The sequence below is a fragment of the Megascapheus bottae genome, chromosome 9 (assembly GCF_031878675.1).
Source record: "Megascapheus bottae isolate mThoBot1 chromosome 9, mThoBot2.hap1, whole genome shotgun sequence".
Lineage (NCBI taxonomy): Eukaryota > Metazoa > Chordata > Mammalia > Rodentia > Geomyidae > Megascapheus > Megascapheus bottae.
In genome coordinates, this window is record NC_143517.1 from 30,454,366 (window position 1) to 30,473,714 (window position 19,349).

The 19,349-nt window shown below is 39.7% G+C and overlaps 1 protein-coding gene across 1 annotated transcript in view; it reads left to right on the forward strand.

Moving 5' to 3' along the window:
• Atp6v0d2 (ATPase H+ transporting V0 subunit d2) overlaps window positions 1-4,581 on the forward strand; it is a 42,228-nt gene extending 37,647 nt beyond the window's left edge. The window contains exons 6-8 of the mRNA XM_090338694.1: window positions 872-1,048; window positions 2,246-2,320; window positions 4,083-4,581. Of these exons, the coding sequence (XP_090194820.1) occupies window positions 872-1,048; window positions 2,246-2,320; window positions 4,083-4,244 (414 nt within the window). The 3' untranslated portion in view covers window positions 4,245-4,581. The remainder of the gene's footprint in view (window positions 1-871; window positions 1,049-2,245; window positions 2,321-4,082) is intronic.
• The last annotated feature ends 14,768 nt before the right edge of the window (window positions 4,582-19,349 follow it).

Genomic DNA, 19,349 nt, shown 5'->3' on the forward strand with positions numbered 1-19,349 from the left:
GTTGGGCTAGAACTAATTTATTTTGATTTGTAACCTATGGCATTGCAAAAGAAAAGCAATTGTGAAAACACACACAAAAAAGATAATTAGCATAAATTTTTTGATATAAAAATTTTTAGGCCAGGAAGTCGGGCATGGGTAGCTTAGGCCTGCAATCCTAGCTACTCAGGAGACTGACATCTGAGGACTGAAGTTAAAATCCAGACTGGGCAGGAAAGTCTTATCCCCAATTAACCTCCAGAAAACTGGAAGTGGAGCTGTGGCTCAAAGTGCTAGCCTTGAGCAAAAGAGCCTAGGCCCTGAGTTCAAGCCCTATGGGCCAAATATAGATGATCGCTAGCTAGCTAGCTAGCTAGCTAGATAGATAGATAGATATGCTGGGGTATATTTCAATTCTAGGGAAATTATCTAACCTACATGAGACCATGGATTGATGCCAAGCACTACAAAAACAATACCAACATTAACATGCATGACATGTATCTTTTTTCCATCAGAACACCCCAAGGGGCATTTCTACCTACATGACCTTATTCTATCCCTGGTTGGACTGTAGTAAATATAATTGCTGTCGTTATGAACGATGCATTTGTGACACTGATAGTCTATGTGCTCCTTCCAGGATGCTTGGAAAAGAAGTTCGGTGGGTTTTCAAGGGTTCTAGGTTATCACAGTGCTACAGGATGCTCTTCTGGCCAGCAGAGTTTCTCTCTTCCAAAAAGAGACTAAGAGAACATTAATAACACATGTCTGCATCCTAGGCTGGGAAAGGAAAGCCAATTGTTTAGAAATGAATTTGTCTTCTTCAGGTGATGTTTGCAGCATTTGGCAGATAATTCAACTGCACTGATTTTATGTCTTGCAAATTTAGTTTGAGGCAGACAGACGAGCCTTTATCATCACTCTTAACTCTTTTGGCACGGAATTAAGCAAAGAAGACCGAGAGACACTCTTCCCGACCTGTGGACAGCTCTACCCTGAGGGGCTGCGCCTGTTGGCTCAAGCAGAAGACTTTGACCAGATGAAGAGAGTGGCTGATCTTTATGCAGTATGTGATTCCACCAAGTCCTCTTCCTCTCCTCCCCCACTACGCTATTTCATCCCTATGGCGGCTGTCAAAAGTTTTCACATCAAACTTACATTTCCCAGTCAAGTTGTCATGTCTGTAATGTAGCTGAAAGCTCCTTGGAAGTAGTTGATAAAGCAAATTCTCCTTAAGAGTCTAGGAGAGTGGTCTGGAAATGTGAATCCATGTCAACATTATACAAAGTGGCCTGACCTTGTACTCCAAGGGGAAAGAATTAGGGAAGAGTATTTGTATGTGGAGAATAAGGGTTCCTGCATGGGTTTTTTCGTTTCCTTTGCTGAGTAGCAGGAATTGGAAAAGGAAAAAGAGTTGCTCATGTCCTTCCTCCAGCATTTATCTGATCTTTAACAGCCCTGAGCGATCCAAATAAGTTCCACAGCTTACCCCAGATCCTGTTCCCGGGGGCTTACACAGACTTTGTGCAGGTCCTGTAGGTGACTTTTCCTGACTAGAATGACACTCATCCGTTCCTGCAGAGTTCTGATAAACCTTTATAACTTCTCACTTATAATTACACGACACTTTTCAGCATAGTATTAAAATTTGGGCTTTCTCCAGATTTCCATGCTTGAAATTTTAGGGAACATTTAGCAGCTGTTATCCCAAAGTGCCTGTGAACCCATATGGACCAAACTACAAGTTTTCACAGAACCCCAAGAACTTAAGAGGGAATGCATCTCATAAAGCATATAGTAAGAATAGAATTCATTTTGCATCTTGCCTTGGGATTCCTGAATAAGCCAATAGGTTAAAATTTCCACACATTCTTGAATTATCTTGATTTTTTTTTGTTGGTAGTGGGACTTGAACTCTGGGCCTGACCATTGTCCCTGAGTGCTTCAGCTCAAGGCTATCACCCTACCACTTGAGCCACAGTACCACTCCTGTTTTTCTGGTGGTTAATTAGAGATAAGAGTCTTACACATTTTAGTGTCCTGACTGGCTTTGAACCACGCTACTCAGATCTCAGCCTCCTGAACAGCTAGGATTACAGGCCTGAGCCACCAGGCCCAGCTTGATTTTTTTTTAATCAGGAAGAAAAATAATCATATATCCCAAAATAAATTTTAATGTACCATTTGTACACTTCTAAACAACATATCCATATACATTTATATGAAAATATCTTTAAATTGATCTCTTGTCTTTGCTTTTAAGGTGTACAAGCCCTTGTTTGAAGCTGTGGGTGGCAATGGAGGAAAGACATTGGAAGATGTTTTCTATGAGCGTGAGGTATGGCATGCGTTAAGATGCTTTTCTATTATTGTGGGATTTAAGTATTTTCTTCAGGATGTCCTCTTACCCTTGATCAATGGACCAAATGATGCTTCCAAGTCAACAGTGTATTTTTAACTTCTGTAGAGCACCAATAGTGTGGCCCACAAAGGATAGACTATATCACATGAAAATGTCCTGTGCAGACAGACAGGCACACATGGAAATGGATGAGAGATAGCTTTTTCACAGTCAGTTAACTAGAGAGCAAAACTAGGGCAGTATCACAATTGAATATTGACTCCCTTCAATGTTTGCTGCATCTTGCTCTAATGCAACTTTCCTACAAGAAGGATACACTGTGGTTATGACACATCGGCATAATTATGACCCCTAGGAATTATTCTCATGGAAGTCCACCCACAGACAGGCCAAATCATCTCCTTTCCCTAACCAGGCAGAAGGCTACTGAATCAGTTAATAGGCAGTTCTGAGCTACTGTGTTATTGAATAAACAAGATCATTTTTCTAAACAGTTAACTTTCCACAAATCCTAAGATGTTTTCTAAGTGTGTCTGTTTCTCTGAATCCATGGGCCTGTTCATCTCAATCTGATGGAAAACAGTTTAGGAACCTTCCTGTATCTGTGCTGTACACATTTTTCCAACAGCTCCAAAGTGTTTGTTATAGAAAAATTAAAATAAGATAAATTACTCATTGTATTCAGGATCATTCAGAGTTCCATGCTGCAACATCTCTCTGGAGGAATCATTTCAGAAGGTGTTCTTGGCAGCTGGGAGAAGAGGCAGCCTTGGCTTCCTGATAATTTTGCTTGAAATTTTCAGAGCTAGGTGAGGGTCTGTACTCTACTGCTTTTTGTTTTGTTTTGTTTTGTTTCTGTCCTAAATAACCAACTGGAAAAGAATGTAGGAATTGCTCAATTTCTGACTTTACTCCAGATAACAAATTCTTTTTGAAAAGAAATAATTTTGTTTACTTAACTTGTACAGAAGAAAAACAATTGAACAGAATGGAAAGTCACTGCAAACTATTCTAAAAAAGCTTTGACTATTAGGCAGTCTGAATTTTAGAAGCCTGTAACATTGCTAGAGGCAATTCAAAAAGCCTGAATATCTTTTCAAAATTTACAGCTCAAAAATACTTGAACTAAATGAGGTGATCTGACTAACTGGAAGACATATAAATATGACTACTGAGGTAGACACACAGTCCAAAAATACAGCAGGAAAGCTTCGTATCAAGAGAGCTGCTAAGATTTGAAGCCAGGCCTATGAGTCCACAGACATATATACAATAAACCCCTGTGATCTATATCTGCCAGTGTCACCCTAGGTGCTGGTGGCTCACACCTGTAATCCTAGCTACTCAGAAGGCTGAGATCAGAGGATCACAGTTCAAGGTCAGCCTGAACAGGAAAGTTTGTGAAATTCTTTTCTCCAACCAACCAACAGATAAATGCAAAATGTGGCCCCCTGGCCCCAAATGGTAAAGTGCTAGCCTGGAGCTAAAGAGCTCAGGGAAAGTGCCCAGGCCCTAAGTTTAAGCCCCACTCCTACCCCGCCCCCCCCCAAAAAAAAACCTTTAAAAGAAAGTGTTACTCTCCCTTTAGAGCTTTCCATGTTGCCTCTGTATTCCTCTATTTGACCCAGCTTGGACACTATTTAAACACAAATAAGCAGAAGCGCAACTGTAGCTTAATATTTCATATATGTTTGAAGTTGGTTGATGGTATAAATTGTTGGGGTTTTTTCTTCCTCAGGTACAAATGAATGTGCTGGCATTCAACAGGCAATTCCACTATGGAGTATTTTATGCATATGTAAAGCTGAAGGAACAAGAAATGAGAAATATTGTTTGGATCGCGGAGTGCATTTCACAGAGACATCGGACTAAAATCAACAGTTACATTCCAATTTTATAAATTAGCAGAGAGGTCTCAAATGCAGAACACCATAAATGGTAATAGGAGGCTATTAAGGAAAGTAAAAAAAGAACTGTGTTACATTATCAAGGTCATAGAAAATAAGCCACACTGCACTTAGTGAATTGTAGATCCACTGGAGATGTAATAATCTCAACTTGAATCAAAATATTTCATTATTTATGCAGTAGCTTTAAATCTTGATTCCGCATTTGTCTCAATCTTCACTGGGTCTTATATCTTAATATCAATTAACCTTATTAATGCTTTTTCTCTTCTCATTTTGTTGTGTTAGAAATCAGACCTAATAAAACAATTGCATTTTTGCTTTCTTAAACTCCTCGGTAGATTCAAATACTGTGTATCTGCCTTATTATTTTTTAACTCTGTTCCTTTCTTGCATCCACTAATTTCCAGAGCTCTGTGAAGCTAACATGGACCACATTTGATAGGAAATTTTGAATTCTTTTGTTGTTGTTGGTGGTGGTGGTGGTTGAGGGGCTTGAACTCTGGATCTGGGTGCTGTCCTTGACCTCTTCAGCTCAAGGCTACCGTCCTACCTCAGGGCCTGGGCATTGTCCCTGAGCTCTTCGGCTCAAGGCTACCATACCACCCCTTGAGCCACTTCTGGTTTTTCTAGTGGTTAATTGGAGATAAGAGTCTCATGTTCTTTAATGCCCAAGCTGGCTTTGAACCTCCATGCTCAGATTTCAGCCTCCTGAGTAGCTAGAATTACAGATGTGAGCCACTGCACCTGGCTTGCATTCCTTTCTAGAACATTTTAATGTGAAAGGCTGAAGAGAGCTACACAATTCTATTAATGCAGGTCACGTTAAGTTTGTTAGTAAAGTACTGTCTCACAATCTTCTTTAAGTTAATATATATTTCATATGTATATACTTCATATATATGTCTACCTCATATGTATTTTTACCAAGAAGAAAATAATGCCATTGTCTTTTATTCAGAAGCAAAATTCAGAGAATCTGATAGTAGAGATAGACTCTGAAAGCACCCATCCCAGAAGACCCACTTCAACACCGTCACATACAGGAGAAGGAATATTATCACAGGGGCTGACAAGGCCATCTGCCCCTCAGGAGAGAGATTAATGTGGCAGATCTTCCAGATGCTCAGAGGCATCTTACAACATTGTGGCTAGAGGCACTCTGTATGCCCAGCTAGGTCTGGGCAGAGTGGGAAAGGAGACCTATCCAGAGAAACTGGAGGGAGCCCTGCAAGAGTCCTTGTGAAGGGCAGGATGTAGTGTAGGTTTGGGTGGAGGGCATTCCCCTCCTGAAGCTGAGAGGAAGATACAAGCTGCTCTAACAGGAAGTGAAGTAGGAGAGGCTAAGGACCTGAGCTGGAGAGCATGCTAACAGACTCCCCACAAACATCAAGAAAACTAGTATTTGGAGATATTCAGGAGATAAGAAGCAACAGAACACTGCTCCTTTAACAAACAATGTTTTAAATATAAAATCTCTATCTGTTATGCTTTAAGAATTAAACATGGTGGCCAGGAATTTGGCCTAGTGCTGGAGTGCTTGCCTACTATACACAAAGTCCCGGGTTCAATCCTCAGTACCACATACATAGAAAAAAGCTGAAAGTGGTGCTGTGTCTCAAGTGGTAGAGTTCTAGCCTTGAGAAAGCCCAAGGACAATGCTCAGGCCCTGAGCTCAAGGCCCAGGACTGGCAAAAAAAAAAAAAGAAAAGAAAAGAAAAGAGAAGAAAAGAATTAAACATGGCCCAGAGCTAGTGTTTAGGCATGTAAAAATCCTAGCTACTCAGGAGGCTGAGATCTGTGGGTCATGATTAGAAGCCAGCTTGGAAAATCCATGGGACTCATCTCCAATTAATTTTACCTCCAAAAACTTGAAAGTGGACTTATAGCTCTAGCAAAATAGCTCAGGAACAGTGCCCAAATTATTAGGATCAGTATCAAAAGAAAAAAAAAAGGAGCAGTGTAGATAATTTGAAAGTTCTTTCAATGAAATAAGTATACATATAAAAAGTATGCATGCATACATACTTCTAAAATTAGTACATTTCTAAAACATAGATATCGAAAGTAAGCATATATCCAAAGTCAGTACATAACAATATATGAGTATATATGTGTGTGTGTATATATATATATCACATACATCTAAATTTAAGTGCATAAAGGAGTAAATTAATTCTTAAACAACCCAACTTTTTAATATATATTTTTATTGTAATTAATAAAAGGTTACATTATATTCACTAGATAGAAGGTGCATTACTTCACAAACATTGATACCCTTTCTCATGTCTTGGTCCCATTTCCCTCCTCCCACCCCCGCCCCTCATCTTGTTTTCCCCCCTTCCCTATTCAATTTCAAATAACCAAATATACCTATATACAATATATCAGACAACAAGGTGAAATACTGTGACAATATGAGATAGCCAAGGGACAGCAAAAGAGATGAAAGATAACATAGTACATTAAGAACAACAGTCATTCATTATATGGCTTTTGTTTCTATATCCTGGAGGTCCTTTCATTTAGTGTCATACAATATGGCCTTATGTGCCTAGGTTTTGCTCTATTGTAAATCTCTGCTAGGAGAGCCCAAGGTTTCTCTGATTATGACAAATGAGGGAAACCATTGAGCCTATGTTCCTTTGAGTCTGGCTTACTTCACTTAATATGATTTTTTTCTAAGTCTTTCCATTTCCTTATGAATGGGACAATGTCATTCTTTCTGACAGCAGCATAGAATTCCATTGTGTATAAATACCACATCTTGTTGATCCACTCATCAACTGAGGGACATCTGGGTTTATTCCATATCTTTGCTATGGTAAATAATGCTGCAATGAACATTGTTGTGCTAGTGGATTTAGTATGTCCTTGTTTCTGGATGATTGGGTAAATACCAAGTAGTGGAATTGCTGGATAATAGGGGAGCTCTATGTTTAGTCTTTTGAGGAACTGCCATACTGTTTCCATAGTGGTTGAACGAGTTTACACTCCTACCAACAGTGTAGTAGTGATCCTTCCTGGCCACATCCCCTCCAGGATCTGCTGTTATTAGATTTCTTGATCCTGGCCATTCTAACTGGAGTGAGGTGGAATCTTAGAGTTGTTTTGATTTGCATTTCTTTTTTGGCCAGAGATGTGGAGCATATCTTCATGTGTCTATAGGCCCTTCTTAATTCTTCTTTAGAGAAGACTCTCTTTAAGTCATTGGCCAATCTTTTAATGGGATGGTTGTCTCTTTGGAGATTAGTTTTGGAGTGATTCAATTCTTGGAGCTGTTGATATATTTTAGATATGAGGCCTTTGTCCATTGTATGGTTAGTGAAGATCTTCTCCCACTCTGTAGGCTTTCTAGTCGATGTGCTAGCTATGTCCTTTGCCATAAAGAAGCTCTGCAGTTTAATGCAATCCTACTTATCCAGATTTTCTCTGATTTGTTGTGTTTTGGGGTCCTTATTAAGAAAGTTTCAACCTGTGCCAAGGAGACCTAGTGTATCTCATATTCCTTCTTGTAAAGTTTTCAGTGTGTCGGCTTTTACCTCCAGGTCTTTGATCCATTTGGAGTTAATTCTAGTGCAGAGTGACAAAGAAGGATCCAACTTTAGTTGTCTGCAGGTGCTTAACCAGTTCTGCCAGCACCACTTTTGAAGAGACTATCTTTCTTCCATTCTAGTTTTTTGGCTCCCTTATCAAACATTAGGTGGCTATAGGTCTGTGGGTTAATATCTGGGTCCTCAGTTCTTTTTTTTGTTTTTTTTGCCAGTCCTGGGCTTGAGCTCAGGGCCTGAGCTCTGTCCTTGGACTTTCTCAAGGCTAGAGCTCCACTACTTGAGCCTCAGCACCACTTCTGGCTTTTTTCTATGTATGTGGTACCGAGGAATCGAACCCGGGTCTTCATGCATGCTAGGCAAGCACTTTAACCACTAGGCAAAACTCCCAGCCAATGGGTCCTCAGTTCTATTCCATTGGTCTTCAGGCCTGTTCTTGGGCCAGTACCAAGCTGTTTTGGTCACTGTAGCTCTGTAATAGAGTCCAAAGTTTGGTATTGAAATTCCTCCTGCTCTATTCTTTCTGCTAAGAAGTGTTTTTGCTATACAGGGTCTCTTATTATTCCATATGAAATTTTGGATTGCCTTTTCTATTTTTTAAAGAATGACATGGAATATTGATGAGTATTGCGTTGAATTTGTAGATAGCCCTTGGCAAGATTGCCATTTTCACTATGTTAATTCTTCCAGTCCAGGAGCATGGGAGGATTTTCCATTTCCTCAGTTCTGCTTTAATTTCCTTTTTCAGGGTTTTAAAGTTTTCATCAAAAAGGTCCTTTACATTCTTAGTTAAGGAATTCCTAGGTACTTTATTTTCTTTGAGGCTATTGCAAAAGGAGTTGCCTCATTCCTCTCACTGTTGGCATAGAGGAAGGCGCTTGATTTTTGAGGGTTAATTTTATACCCTGCTACCTTGCCAAAGTTTTGAATCAGCTCAAGCAGCTTGGGAGTGACAGCCCACCTTTTTTGTGAACCATTTTAGAAATTTTAGTGGTAGGCATTTTTAAGCATAAAGAAAAAAATACAGATCCATAGAACATAGAACCAAAAGGAAAGTGCCCAGTATCATATCCATGCTAATGGAAACTTCTACCATGTTCTGCTGGAATCTGAGAGTCTGCTGACCAAGTGCCCCTTGGACTTGACAGTACCCTCCCTGCCTTTGTCATATTTGTCCTTAATACTGGGGCTTGGAATAGGAGGCATTGGCATTTTGTATTTTTAATCTATATTGTCTACAAGGTAGGATTTCTTGATTCAAGTTTCTGGAAAAGCAGAGATCCTGATAGGAAAGGGGTGGGATTATCCCCTTCACATTACACCCATACATGGTCAAAGTAGTGGCCTTCTTGTCCCATAAGCTACAAGCTGAAGTCACTTCCTTTTCTTGTATATACACCAAGAAGATTGCAGATCCACAGTCTGTTCCCAGTTAACCAAAAGCCCAACTACTGTAAGACTGGAGAGGATGAATTTCCTTGAGACAATTTTAATATGGACCAATCACCACATAAAGGATGCAAACCTTGCAATTTGAAGAATTTCTGTTGCAGTCTCCTAGTTTTTAAATGACTGACTTTGGGATCTCAGCTCACCATGACTTAGGGCAATGATTTATGATGTATAATTCAGATCTATGAGGACATTTTGTCAGATGAGATCCAGATGTCAAGTACATAGAATCATACAAAATGTCAAAGATTTATTTCTCATTCTATGTGGATTACTTTTGTTCATTCCATAGTTTGATTTCCACAGGGCAGGCTAGATTTACTCAAGCTGCTTTTGCCTCAACTTCTCTTTGCCAGAATTATAGATAAGCACCACTATGCTTAGTTCATTCTGGTTTTATAGTTACTGATTTATTATCATCCCTTTCCCATCCTCCTTCCAACATCTCATCAGCTTCTTAAACTTCTGCCTTTATGATCTGTTACATTTAATCTTAGAACAGGGTAGTATTATGAATTATCCAGAATTCCTTGCAGCAGTTCTACCTGTCTATTCATCCAGTCGACCAGGGAATTCCCATCTTCTCTGTCTCGCCTCCTACTAGTATTGTTCTCATGGATTGTCAAAGTTCCTTTTCAACCTCTATAGGAAGAAACTTCCAAGGGAGAACCATGATTCCATATGGATCCAGATAGAGCAAGTGCAATTCTCATGGCAGTTGGAGAATATTAGAGAAAGCATTCAAACATTTCATTTGTTCTGGTGCTTTAGGAATGAGGAACTCTGAACCAGGGCAGATGGAGGTAAATCTGCGAAAGTCTGAACCAGGGTGAAGTAAAATGGTTTTGGACAATGAAGTGCCCAATCTGAATTGTTCTTCCCTGGCCAGCATAAAAAAAATGTAATATGACAGTGAGGACATTTATATATATGTATATATACATATATATATGTACAGTGAAGGAAAACTCAGTGATGATTTTAATTTGAGGTCTTTACTGTTATTAACTCTCAGCACTTAAAATACTATTAATAATGCATTAGATTCACAAATAGCACATGGGCAGCATATAACCATAGTTTCAGTCTGTTGTGTCTTCAGTTATTTTTAGGACCAGACAAATTTCTCCAATTGTATGACTCACTTTGAGTCATTTTTGCCCTATTTAGTGAATGAATGTATTAATGCATTAATCACTAATGAATGAAATCAGTAATGAATAAAATATGAATTAACGAAACTAAGTACTGTTAGGAAAAATAGCTATTACTGAAAGACTTCATTTCTTAAATACTCCATCATTTATCTACCACAGCTGGTTTGGATGTCATTTATGCATGACTAAATAGCCATAACATGTGTTTTTATATACATAAAAACAAAATGTCAGCTGGGAGTGGTGGCTCACCTTCTAATCCTATCTACTCTAGAGACTGAGATCTGAGAATCACGACTGTTCAAAGCCAGCTTGTGCACTAAAGAATGTGAGACTTTTATCTCCAATTAATCACTATAAAATGGGAAGTGGGGCTGTGGCTCAGGGGTAGGGTAGTAGCTCAGGGACAATGCTTAGGCCCAAGGGTGGTGTGGTAGCCTTGAGCTGAAGAGCTCAGGGACAGTGCACAGGCCCAGAGTTCAAGCCCCATGACCCATCAAAAAATTAAATTAAATTAAATTAAAAATATAATAAAATAAAATATAGACACTATCATCCAGTAATGCATTTCTCTACTGACTGTCCCTCAGTGACTTTCCTCTTGTTCTTTTTCTCTTCATCCATCTTGGGCTATAGTTTTCCATCACTGACCAAAAGTTTGGTCACTAGTTGAAATTCAACATGCCAAACTCCACAGCCTGGGTGACACCTGGCTGCAAAGTGTTTAGTTATATTTCGTTTATATAGTGCTGAAGATTATTCCCGGGGCCTTATTTTACCCCCACAGCTCTACCCACAGCTCAGAGCTAAGATTTTTTAAAAATAATGTTCATGTTTAGATATTTTAAAAATTCAATAGTACAATTTTGGTGAAAGGATGAACTCATTTTTGTGAACTTGCTAGAGAAGGACCCTACCACTGGAGCCTTGCTCCTCGCCCTCAATGATAGATTTCTTAAGATTTGCAGAGACATAGGACATGAGTGAGCGGGATTCCAGTCCCCAGTGCCCACAGCACATAGTTATACACAAGGATCTACTCTAAAATAAAATGGGTCTGAAAATTTTTGTTTCTAGTAGAAATATGAGAACAGATAGACAAGATCGATACATACAAATAACTAAACACATTACAGGAAACAGCACTTCATGATTCATACCATATGCTGGATGTAGTACATGAAATATCAGGTCTGTTTTAACCATGGCATTTAACATGAGTCCTCAGAGTGATTCCAGTCATTTGGGTTCACACACCCTCTAGGAAGCTAAGGAGTCCCTAAGACACATTCTCACATCCACCTAAAAATGTCATAATATACAGGAAGACTATGAACCCTTTGAAATTCATCTATGAGCAACTAGAGGTATATAGATGTCAGGTTACAGATCTCAGGAAAGGAAGAAAATCACCATGTTATAAGTAAGGAATGGGGGGGGGGGCAGTTTGGCCTAGTGGTAGAGTGCATGCCTAGCATGCAGGAAGACCCGGGTACGAGTCCTTGGTACCACATACATAGAAAAAAGCCGGAAGTGGTGCTGAGGCTCAAGTGGTAGAGCTCTAGCCTTGAGAAAGTCCACGGACAGTGCTCAGGCCCTGAGCTCAAGCCCAGGACTGGCAAATAAATAAATAAAATAAGTAATGAGTGGGAAAATATTTTAATTTGAAAAATAAAACATAAGCTCTGTTGGATATCCTGTAACTTAGAAGGAGCTGTTCCTCCAGAAGAAGACATGTGCTTCACCGAGAAGGACTCCCTACCTGATCACTCATTAAGCATGGAGCTTGTGGGTAGGTGGAGGGGTTACAGCCTCCACCAGTTTCCTCTCACCCTGAGTTGAAATAGTAACCCACACGTGGCTTCCACGTGCCACTTGTTAAAAGTCATTGATGTCCCAATCCATCCAATGCATCAGCCATGCTTCCAGGTTTTGTCAAACAAGCAGATGAAAACTTGGTAAATTAGATAAGAAATAAAGGCTTTCCTGAAGCCCGTGTCCAAAACTCAATGACCAAGCAAGAAAATTAATTTTAAGCCTTCATCTTCAATGACCTAGAAGGACATTGTGCTCCCTCACTCCCAGGGCACCTACAAATGAATCCCTTCTGTTACTTTAGTCATCATTCATTGCTAGTACCACAGGAAAGTAAGTCAAGTGGAAGAGTAAAGAGTGAGCAGGACGCATGGATGACCTGCTCAGTAAATACCATAAACCCAGGAAAAGCAGGACCATTACATGAGAAGGAAGCATACATCTTTGGGTTCGGGAAGTAACCCGTGTTATTCTGCATGAAGACATTTTTAAGCAAGACTGGTGAGAGTGTAAGTCAGCAGCATCTGGAGCGGGAAGGCGAGGTACTTGACTCTCCTGAGCCACATGTGAAGTCTCAACCGGCTAAAGACAGCAGTAACTTGAAAGCATGGAAAAGTAGCAACCAGGAGGGAAAAAAAAGATTCAATAACTAACTAACTAAAGCAGAAATCAGCCGTGAGTTCCAAGGAAGCTTCAACATAGGACTTTTCTTTTTTTAAGAAAATGGGCTCAAGGGGCCAGGAGTTTGGCCTAGTGGAAGAGTACTTGCCCAGCAGGCATGAAGACCCGGGTTCGATTCCTCAGTACCACATACATAGAAAAAAGCCAGAAGTGGTGCTGAGGCTCAAGTGGTAGAGCCCTAGCCTTGAGAAAGTCCAAGGACAGTGCTCAGGCCCTGAGCTCAAGCCCAGGACTGGCAAAAATAAAAAATGGGCTCAAGGTTACAGCCAGGACAATTGTCTACTGTCAAAGTAAATAGAAGTCCATCTCAAGGTTGAATATCAAGATATGGCTTTTTTTCTCCCATGCTTTTTCTTTTTTTTTCTTTCCATATTTGAGCTATTTTCCCCACATATTCTGCCAGTCAAATAGAACTATTGTAATAACAGAAAAAAAGTTAATTGGAGAGGGGCAGGAGTGGGGGGAGGGAAATGGGGACCAAGACATGAGAAAGGGTATCAATGTTTGTGAAGTAATGCACCTTCTATCTGGTGAATATAATGTAACCCTTCTAATAATTACAATCATAAATATATGGAAAAAGAAAAAATAATTGGAGAGAAGACTTACAACAAGAAAATAAATGCTGGGCCGGGAGTTTGGCCTAGTGGTAGAATGCTTGCCTAGCATGCACGAAGACCCGGGTTCAATTCCTTGGTACCACATACATAGGAAAAAAAAAAAAAGGCAGAAATGGTGCTGAGGCTCAAGTGGTAGAGCTCTAGCCTTGAGAAAATCCAACGACAGTGCTCAGGCCCTGAGCTCAAGCCTAGGACTGGCAAAAAAAAAAAAAAGAAAAGAAAAGAAATGCTGATTTTAAATGCAAGTCACAGGCAGCACAAAGCAGCAAGGTTGAATCTCTCCTCCAGTGCACAGGAAGGGAGGGCTACAGGTTTTTCTAAATATGCAAAGGACCTGTCAGAGCAGTTCCTTAAGTGTTCTACATGTACCTTAAGAAGGCTCATCTCAGATTTAACTAATGGCTGTTAGAAAATGGTCCCCAACCTCTGTGAATATGGTCACAGGCACAAAAGAACAGCTCTCACTTGAACTGATGTCAGTTGACATCTTTTCAGGCTTATAAAAGCACTAGAATGGGGCTTGGAGTGTGGCTCAGTGGTAGAGTGCTTGCCTAGCATGAATGAAGCCCCAAGTCCATTCCTCAGTACCACATAAAGAGAAAAAAAGCCAGAAGTGTCTGTGGCTCAAGTGGTAGGGTGTTAGCCTTGGGCAAAAGAAAATCAGAGAAAGCACCCAGGCTTTGCTATCAAGCCCCAGGACTGGCAAAACAGTTTATGCTAGTAACTGGCTGAACTAAGTTTTAGGGACCAAGTGATATTGCAAACTCAAAGTGAGAATTTAAGAGGAGGAATTTTGGGGTCCATGCTTATTGTGCTTACTAGTGCTGGTCCTGGGGCTTGAACTCAAGGCCTGGCTACTTTCGCTTTTCTTCTTTTGCTCAATGCTGGTACACCACCACTTGAGCCAAAGTTCTATTTTTGGATTTTTTGCTGGTTAATTGAAGAGAAGAGTCTCACAAAATTTCCTTCCCAGGATAGATTCAGATGAGATCACCATATCTCAGCTTCCAGAAAACTGACAATCTCTTGGTAGCTCCTGAGTCCCAATACTTTATATTTTATTTTATTGTCAGTCGTGGGCCTTGAACTCTGGGCCTGGGTGCTATCCATGAGGTCTTCAACCCCAGGCTTTTCAGCTTGAGCTTTACCACTCGAACCACAGTGCCACTTCTGGTTTTCTGATGGTTAATTGGAGATAAGAGTCTCACAGACTTTTGTGCCTGGCTGGCTTTGAACCACAATCCTCAGATCTCAGCTTCCTGAGTAGCCAGGATTACAGGCGTGTACCGCTGGTACCTGGCTAGCACATTTACTTTTTAAACCAGACTTTTTCAGCCAGCATGTCAAAGCCCACAGCTGTGTCTCATGTGGATTACAGAGAGTGGAGATACAGGCCCCGTAGGTACTGGGTGTCTAGTTTCAAGTCTTCTCTAGGCCTCATTGCTTTTTCTGCTCATCCCAAGTAGAATACACAATGTTGTGGGAAATAGGGCAGCAGAACAGTGGATGAACAGCCATGGCTCCGTCAAAGAGATATGCACCAAGGCTTACCACACCCTGTTTTTATGCTTTTATATTTTTATGGGGCTCTTTATGGGATATCTGTTCTCCACAATCTGTTCTGTGCAGAACACAAACACCTGCTCTACATAATTTGGTTGGTATGTTCATAAGAGATTAGCATTCTCCACATTCTTCTTAGCTAGGTCTTTGAACTGCCAACATTTAAAATGCAAATTTTAACAGAATATCCTCATGAATAACTTTCCTACATAAATGTCTTACTTTTTCTAATTGTAAATCAATCTAGAAAAGCTAAGAGTAGAAGTGTCAAAATTAGATGTGATACACATCTGTAACCCCAGCATGCCAGAAGCAAGGGCATGGGAATCTAAACTTTTAAAAGTCCATGCATAGCAAGAATCCAGAGTCTTCCTTATGAAAATATGACCTTAGTCATATCTATCACTTTTTCTCTTTAAGGAACTTATAGACTGCTAAGATCCCTGTGTGTGTGTGTGAGTGTGTGTGTGTGTAAGACAGACACAGAAAGAGAGAGAGAGAGAGACAGAGAGAGAGAGAGAGAGAGAGAGTGAGAGAGAGAGAGAGAGCATGCACATATGTCTGCACACCACTACTGAGGCTTGAATTCAGTGCCTTGTGCTCTCAGATATCTTTTCTTCTCAAGGCTTATGCCTTAAGCCACACTTTCTGTTCTCTCTCTTTGCTAATTAATTGGAGCTATATTAAAAAAAAGTCTCTGTCTATTTGTGCTGACTTTTTGATTATTTTTTCATATATTTTTATTGTAATTAATAGAAGGGTTACATTATATTCACCAGACAGAAGGTGCATTACTTCACATACATTGATACCCTTTCTCATAACTTGGTCCCATTTCCCTCCTCCCACCCCCGCCCCTCATCTTATTTTCCCCTCTTCCCTATTCAATTTCAAATAACCAGATATACCTATATACAATATATCAGACAACAAAGTGAAATACTGTGACAATATGAGATAGCCAAGGGACAGCGAAAGAGATGAAAGATAACATAATACATTAAGGACAACAATCACTCATTATATGGCTTTTGTTTCTATATCCTGGAGGTCCTTTCATTTAGTGTCATACAATATGGCCTTATGTATCTAGGCTTTGCTCTATTGTAAATTTCTGCTAGGAGAGCCCAAGGTTTCTCTGATTATGACAAATGAGGGAAACCACTGACTCTATGTTCCTTTGAATCTGGCTTACTTCACTTAATATGATTTTTTCTAAAGTCTTTACATTTCCTTATAAATGAGGCAATGTCATTCTTTCTGACAGCAGCATAGAATTCCATTGTGTATAAATACCACATCTTGTTGATCCACTCATCAACTGAGGGGCATCTAGGTTGGTTCCATATATTTGATATGGTAAATAATGCTGCAATGAACATCGTTGTGCTTGTTTCTGGACGATTGGATAAATGCCAAGTAGTGGAATTGCTGGGTCATAGGGGAGCTCTTTGTTTAGTCTTTTGAGGAACTGCCATAATGCTTTCTATAGTGGTTGAATGAGTTTACACTCCCACCAACAGTGTAGTAGTGATCCCTCCTGGCTACATCCCCTCCAGCACCTGTTGTTATTAGATTTCTTGATCCTGGCCATTCTAACTGGAGTGAAGTGGAATCTTAGAGTTGTTTTGATTTGCATTTCTTTTATGTCCAGAGATGTGGAGCATTTCTTCATGTGTCTATAGGCCATTCTTATTTCTTCTTCAGAGAAGATTTTCTTTAAGTTGTTGGCCCATCTTTTAATGGGATGGTTGTTTCTTTGGAGATTAGTTTTGGAGTGATTCAATTTTTTTTAGCTTCATGCTGACTTTTAACCTCAGTCCTCAACTCTCACCTTGCTCAGTAATTAGGTCTTCAAGTATGCATCACCAGTAGCTGCCTTTTAAGTTCTTTGTTTCTATGAAAAATGACAAGAATCCTACTAAGCTAGCTTGAACTTTTTTTATTAAATTCGTTGTCTTATGTCTTGAAGATGTAAAGGTCTTAGGAACTAGATCCAGATTTTCAAAAGTGTCATTAAAAACTATCAATTTCTGCCCATGCACTGTTAGAGAGATTGACAGCAGGCCTATCTGACATCCTACCCAGCAGAGCCACAAAAATATTCTGAGCTTGCTGGTAAGTAGGCTACCAGGGCACTGCAGGTAATCCTTTCTAATTATAATAACTATAACTTTTTCTACTAATATGTGAGAAATTGGGGGATAGTTATTTAAATGATATGCTAATGACTTATCATTTATTGAATAGTGCAAACACTATTACATCTAGTTATTCATGCAGTATGTATTTGAATATTTACTGAATATCAGATTATTGTGTGTGTGTGTGTGTGTGTGTGTGTGTGTCAGTGTCTGTGTGTCTGTGTGTGTACAGATTGTGGGTCTTGAACTCAGGGCCTGGGTACTGTTCCTGATCTTTTTTGCTCAAGGCTAGCACTCTACCACTTTGAGCCACTACTCTACTTCTGGTTTGCTGGTGGCTCATTGGAGATGAGAGTCTCACCAAAATTCTAGCTAATCAGGAATTTATTAGGATTTTAAGTTTTATCATGAAATCTTCTTTTCCTTTAGCCATATGCAAAACCCATCAATAAGTTCTACCAGCTGGGCGCCAGTGGCTCACAACTGTAATCCTAGCTCCTTGAGTAAAAACATTTAGGAACATTGCTCCCAAAACTGACAATTTTTTTTAAGTTGTCCCAGTTCTACTAACAATATTTAAACACTTGTATTATCTTTAAGTAATTATGTACGGGACTTGTCATTCACAAAAGCAACTGATGATTATATCATGTCTTGATCAATGTTTCTCCTTTCTATGTTCTTATCCATCCTGTTCAACCTACTCCATCACTTTTCTTCATTTTGTAGAATATACATTGAATTTTAACTACACTCTCCCTCCCTTTTTTTCATTCCTCTATTCTACTCCCCTTAATCATCTTCCAACCCTTTCAAGTAACAAAAGTTTGGGGCTATGTACCAGTGCTGAGCTTGAACTTAGGTCCTCTTTCACTCAGCATTTTAGTCATGACTGTCTGGTGTTCTATTTGAGCTGCATCTCTAGTTCTAGCTTTTTGCTGGTTACTAGAGATAAAAGTCTAAAAGTTTTGTCTGCACAGGCTGACTTTGAACCTCAGTCTTCAGGTCTACATTTCTTGTTTTTGTTTTTTTTTCCCAGTCCTGGGCTTGAGCTCAGGGCCTGAGCACTGTCCTTGGACTTTCTCAAGGCTAGAGCTCTACCACGTGAGCCTCAGCACCACTTCCAGCTTTTTTCTATGTATATGGTACCGAGGAATTGAACCCAGGTCTTTGTGCATGCTAGGCAAGCACTCTACCACTAGGCCAAACTCCCAGCCCATCGGGTCTACATTTCTGTAGTATCTAGAATTACAGGCCTGACTTGCTGGCCAGCCAACTGAAGTATTTAAGCCAGCATCTAAGATTAGACCTAAATATAAACCTTTTTCTCATTTTTTTGTCTGTACTCTCTTTTTTCAACCCATTATCCTCTGTGTAACTGGGAGAGCTTTTATAAACAAAGGAACATTTTACCCCTTTATTGAAAATTCTCCTAAGGTATCTCATTACGTTTGAAATAAAATCAGCTGCTCATCACAACTGACAAGGACCGTAAGGCACAGGTCTTAATTTATTTTTCTTCTACAATGAACATCCCATGTCATACCCTCTGTTCAATTTGGCCTTTTCTTTTTCTTTTTTTGTAGTTGCATTTTATTGTTGGGGTAATGTATGGAGGGGTTACAGTCACGTTTGTCAGATAGTGGGTACATTACTTCTCAAATATTGATACTCTTGAACTCTGATCCTCATTTGGGGGCCATATGTGTTTTCTTGTCTCATGTGTTCATCTTTTCCCACTGGATACTCATATGGATGGCTCTTTCATCCTTTCCAGTTTCGACATTACCATGTTGCCATGTTTCCTAATTTCAGGGAGTAACTTTCAAATACTGAGAACTGTGCAAACCACTAGCACATAGCATTATTTCACACCACCTCCTCAAAAAGGTTTTTAGGAGTTACCTAGTATTCATTCTCTTAAAACACCCTGTTTTTTATCTCATAGCTTTAATCACACTTTGTTCCTCTAAATTTGTTTATTTCTTTTGGAACAAGAGTCCTCTCTATTCAACTAAGTTTCAGGAGAATATAAAATTTACCTCTTTGGTTACTATGTATATTTAGTATTTGCCACAGAACATAGCATGTGCCACTACATGTCTTTAAGGA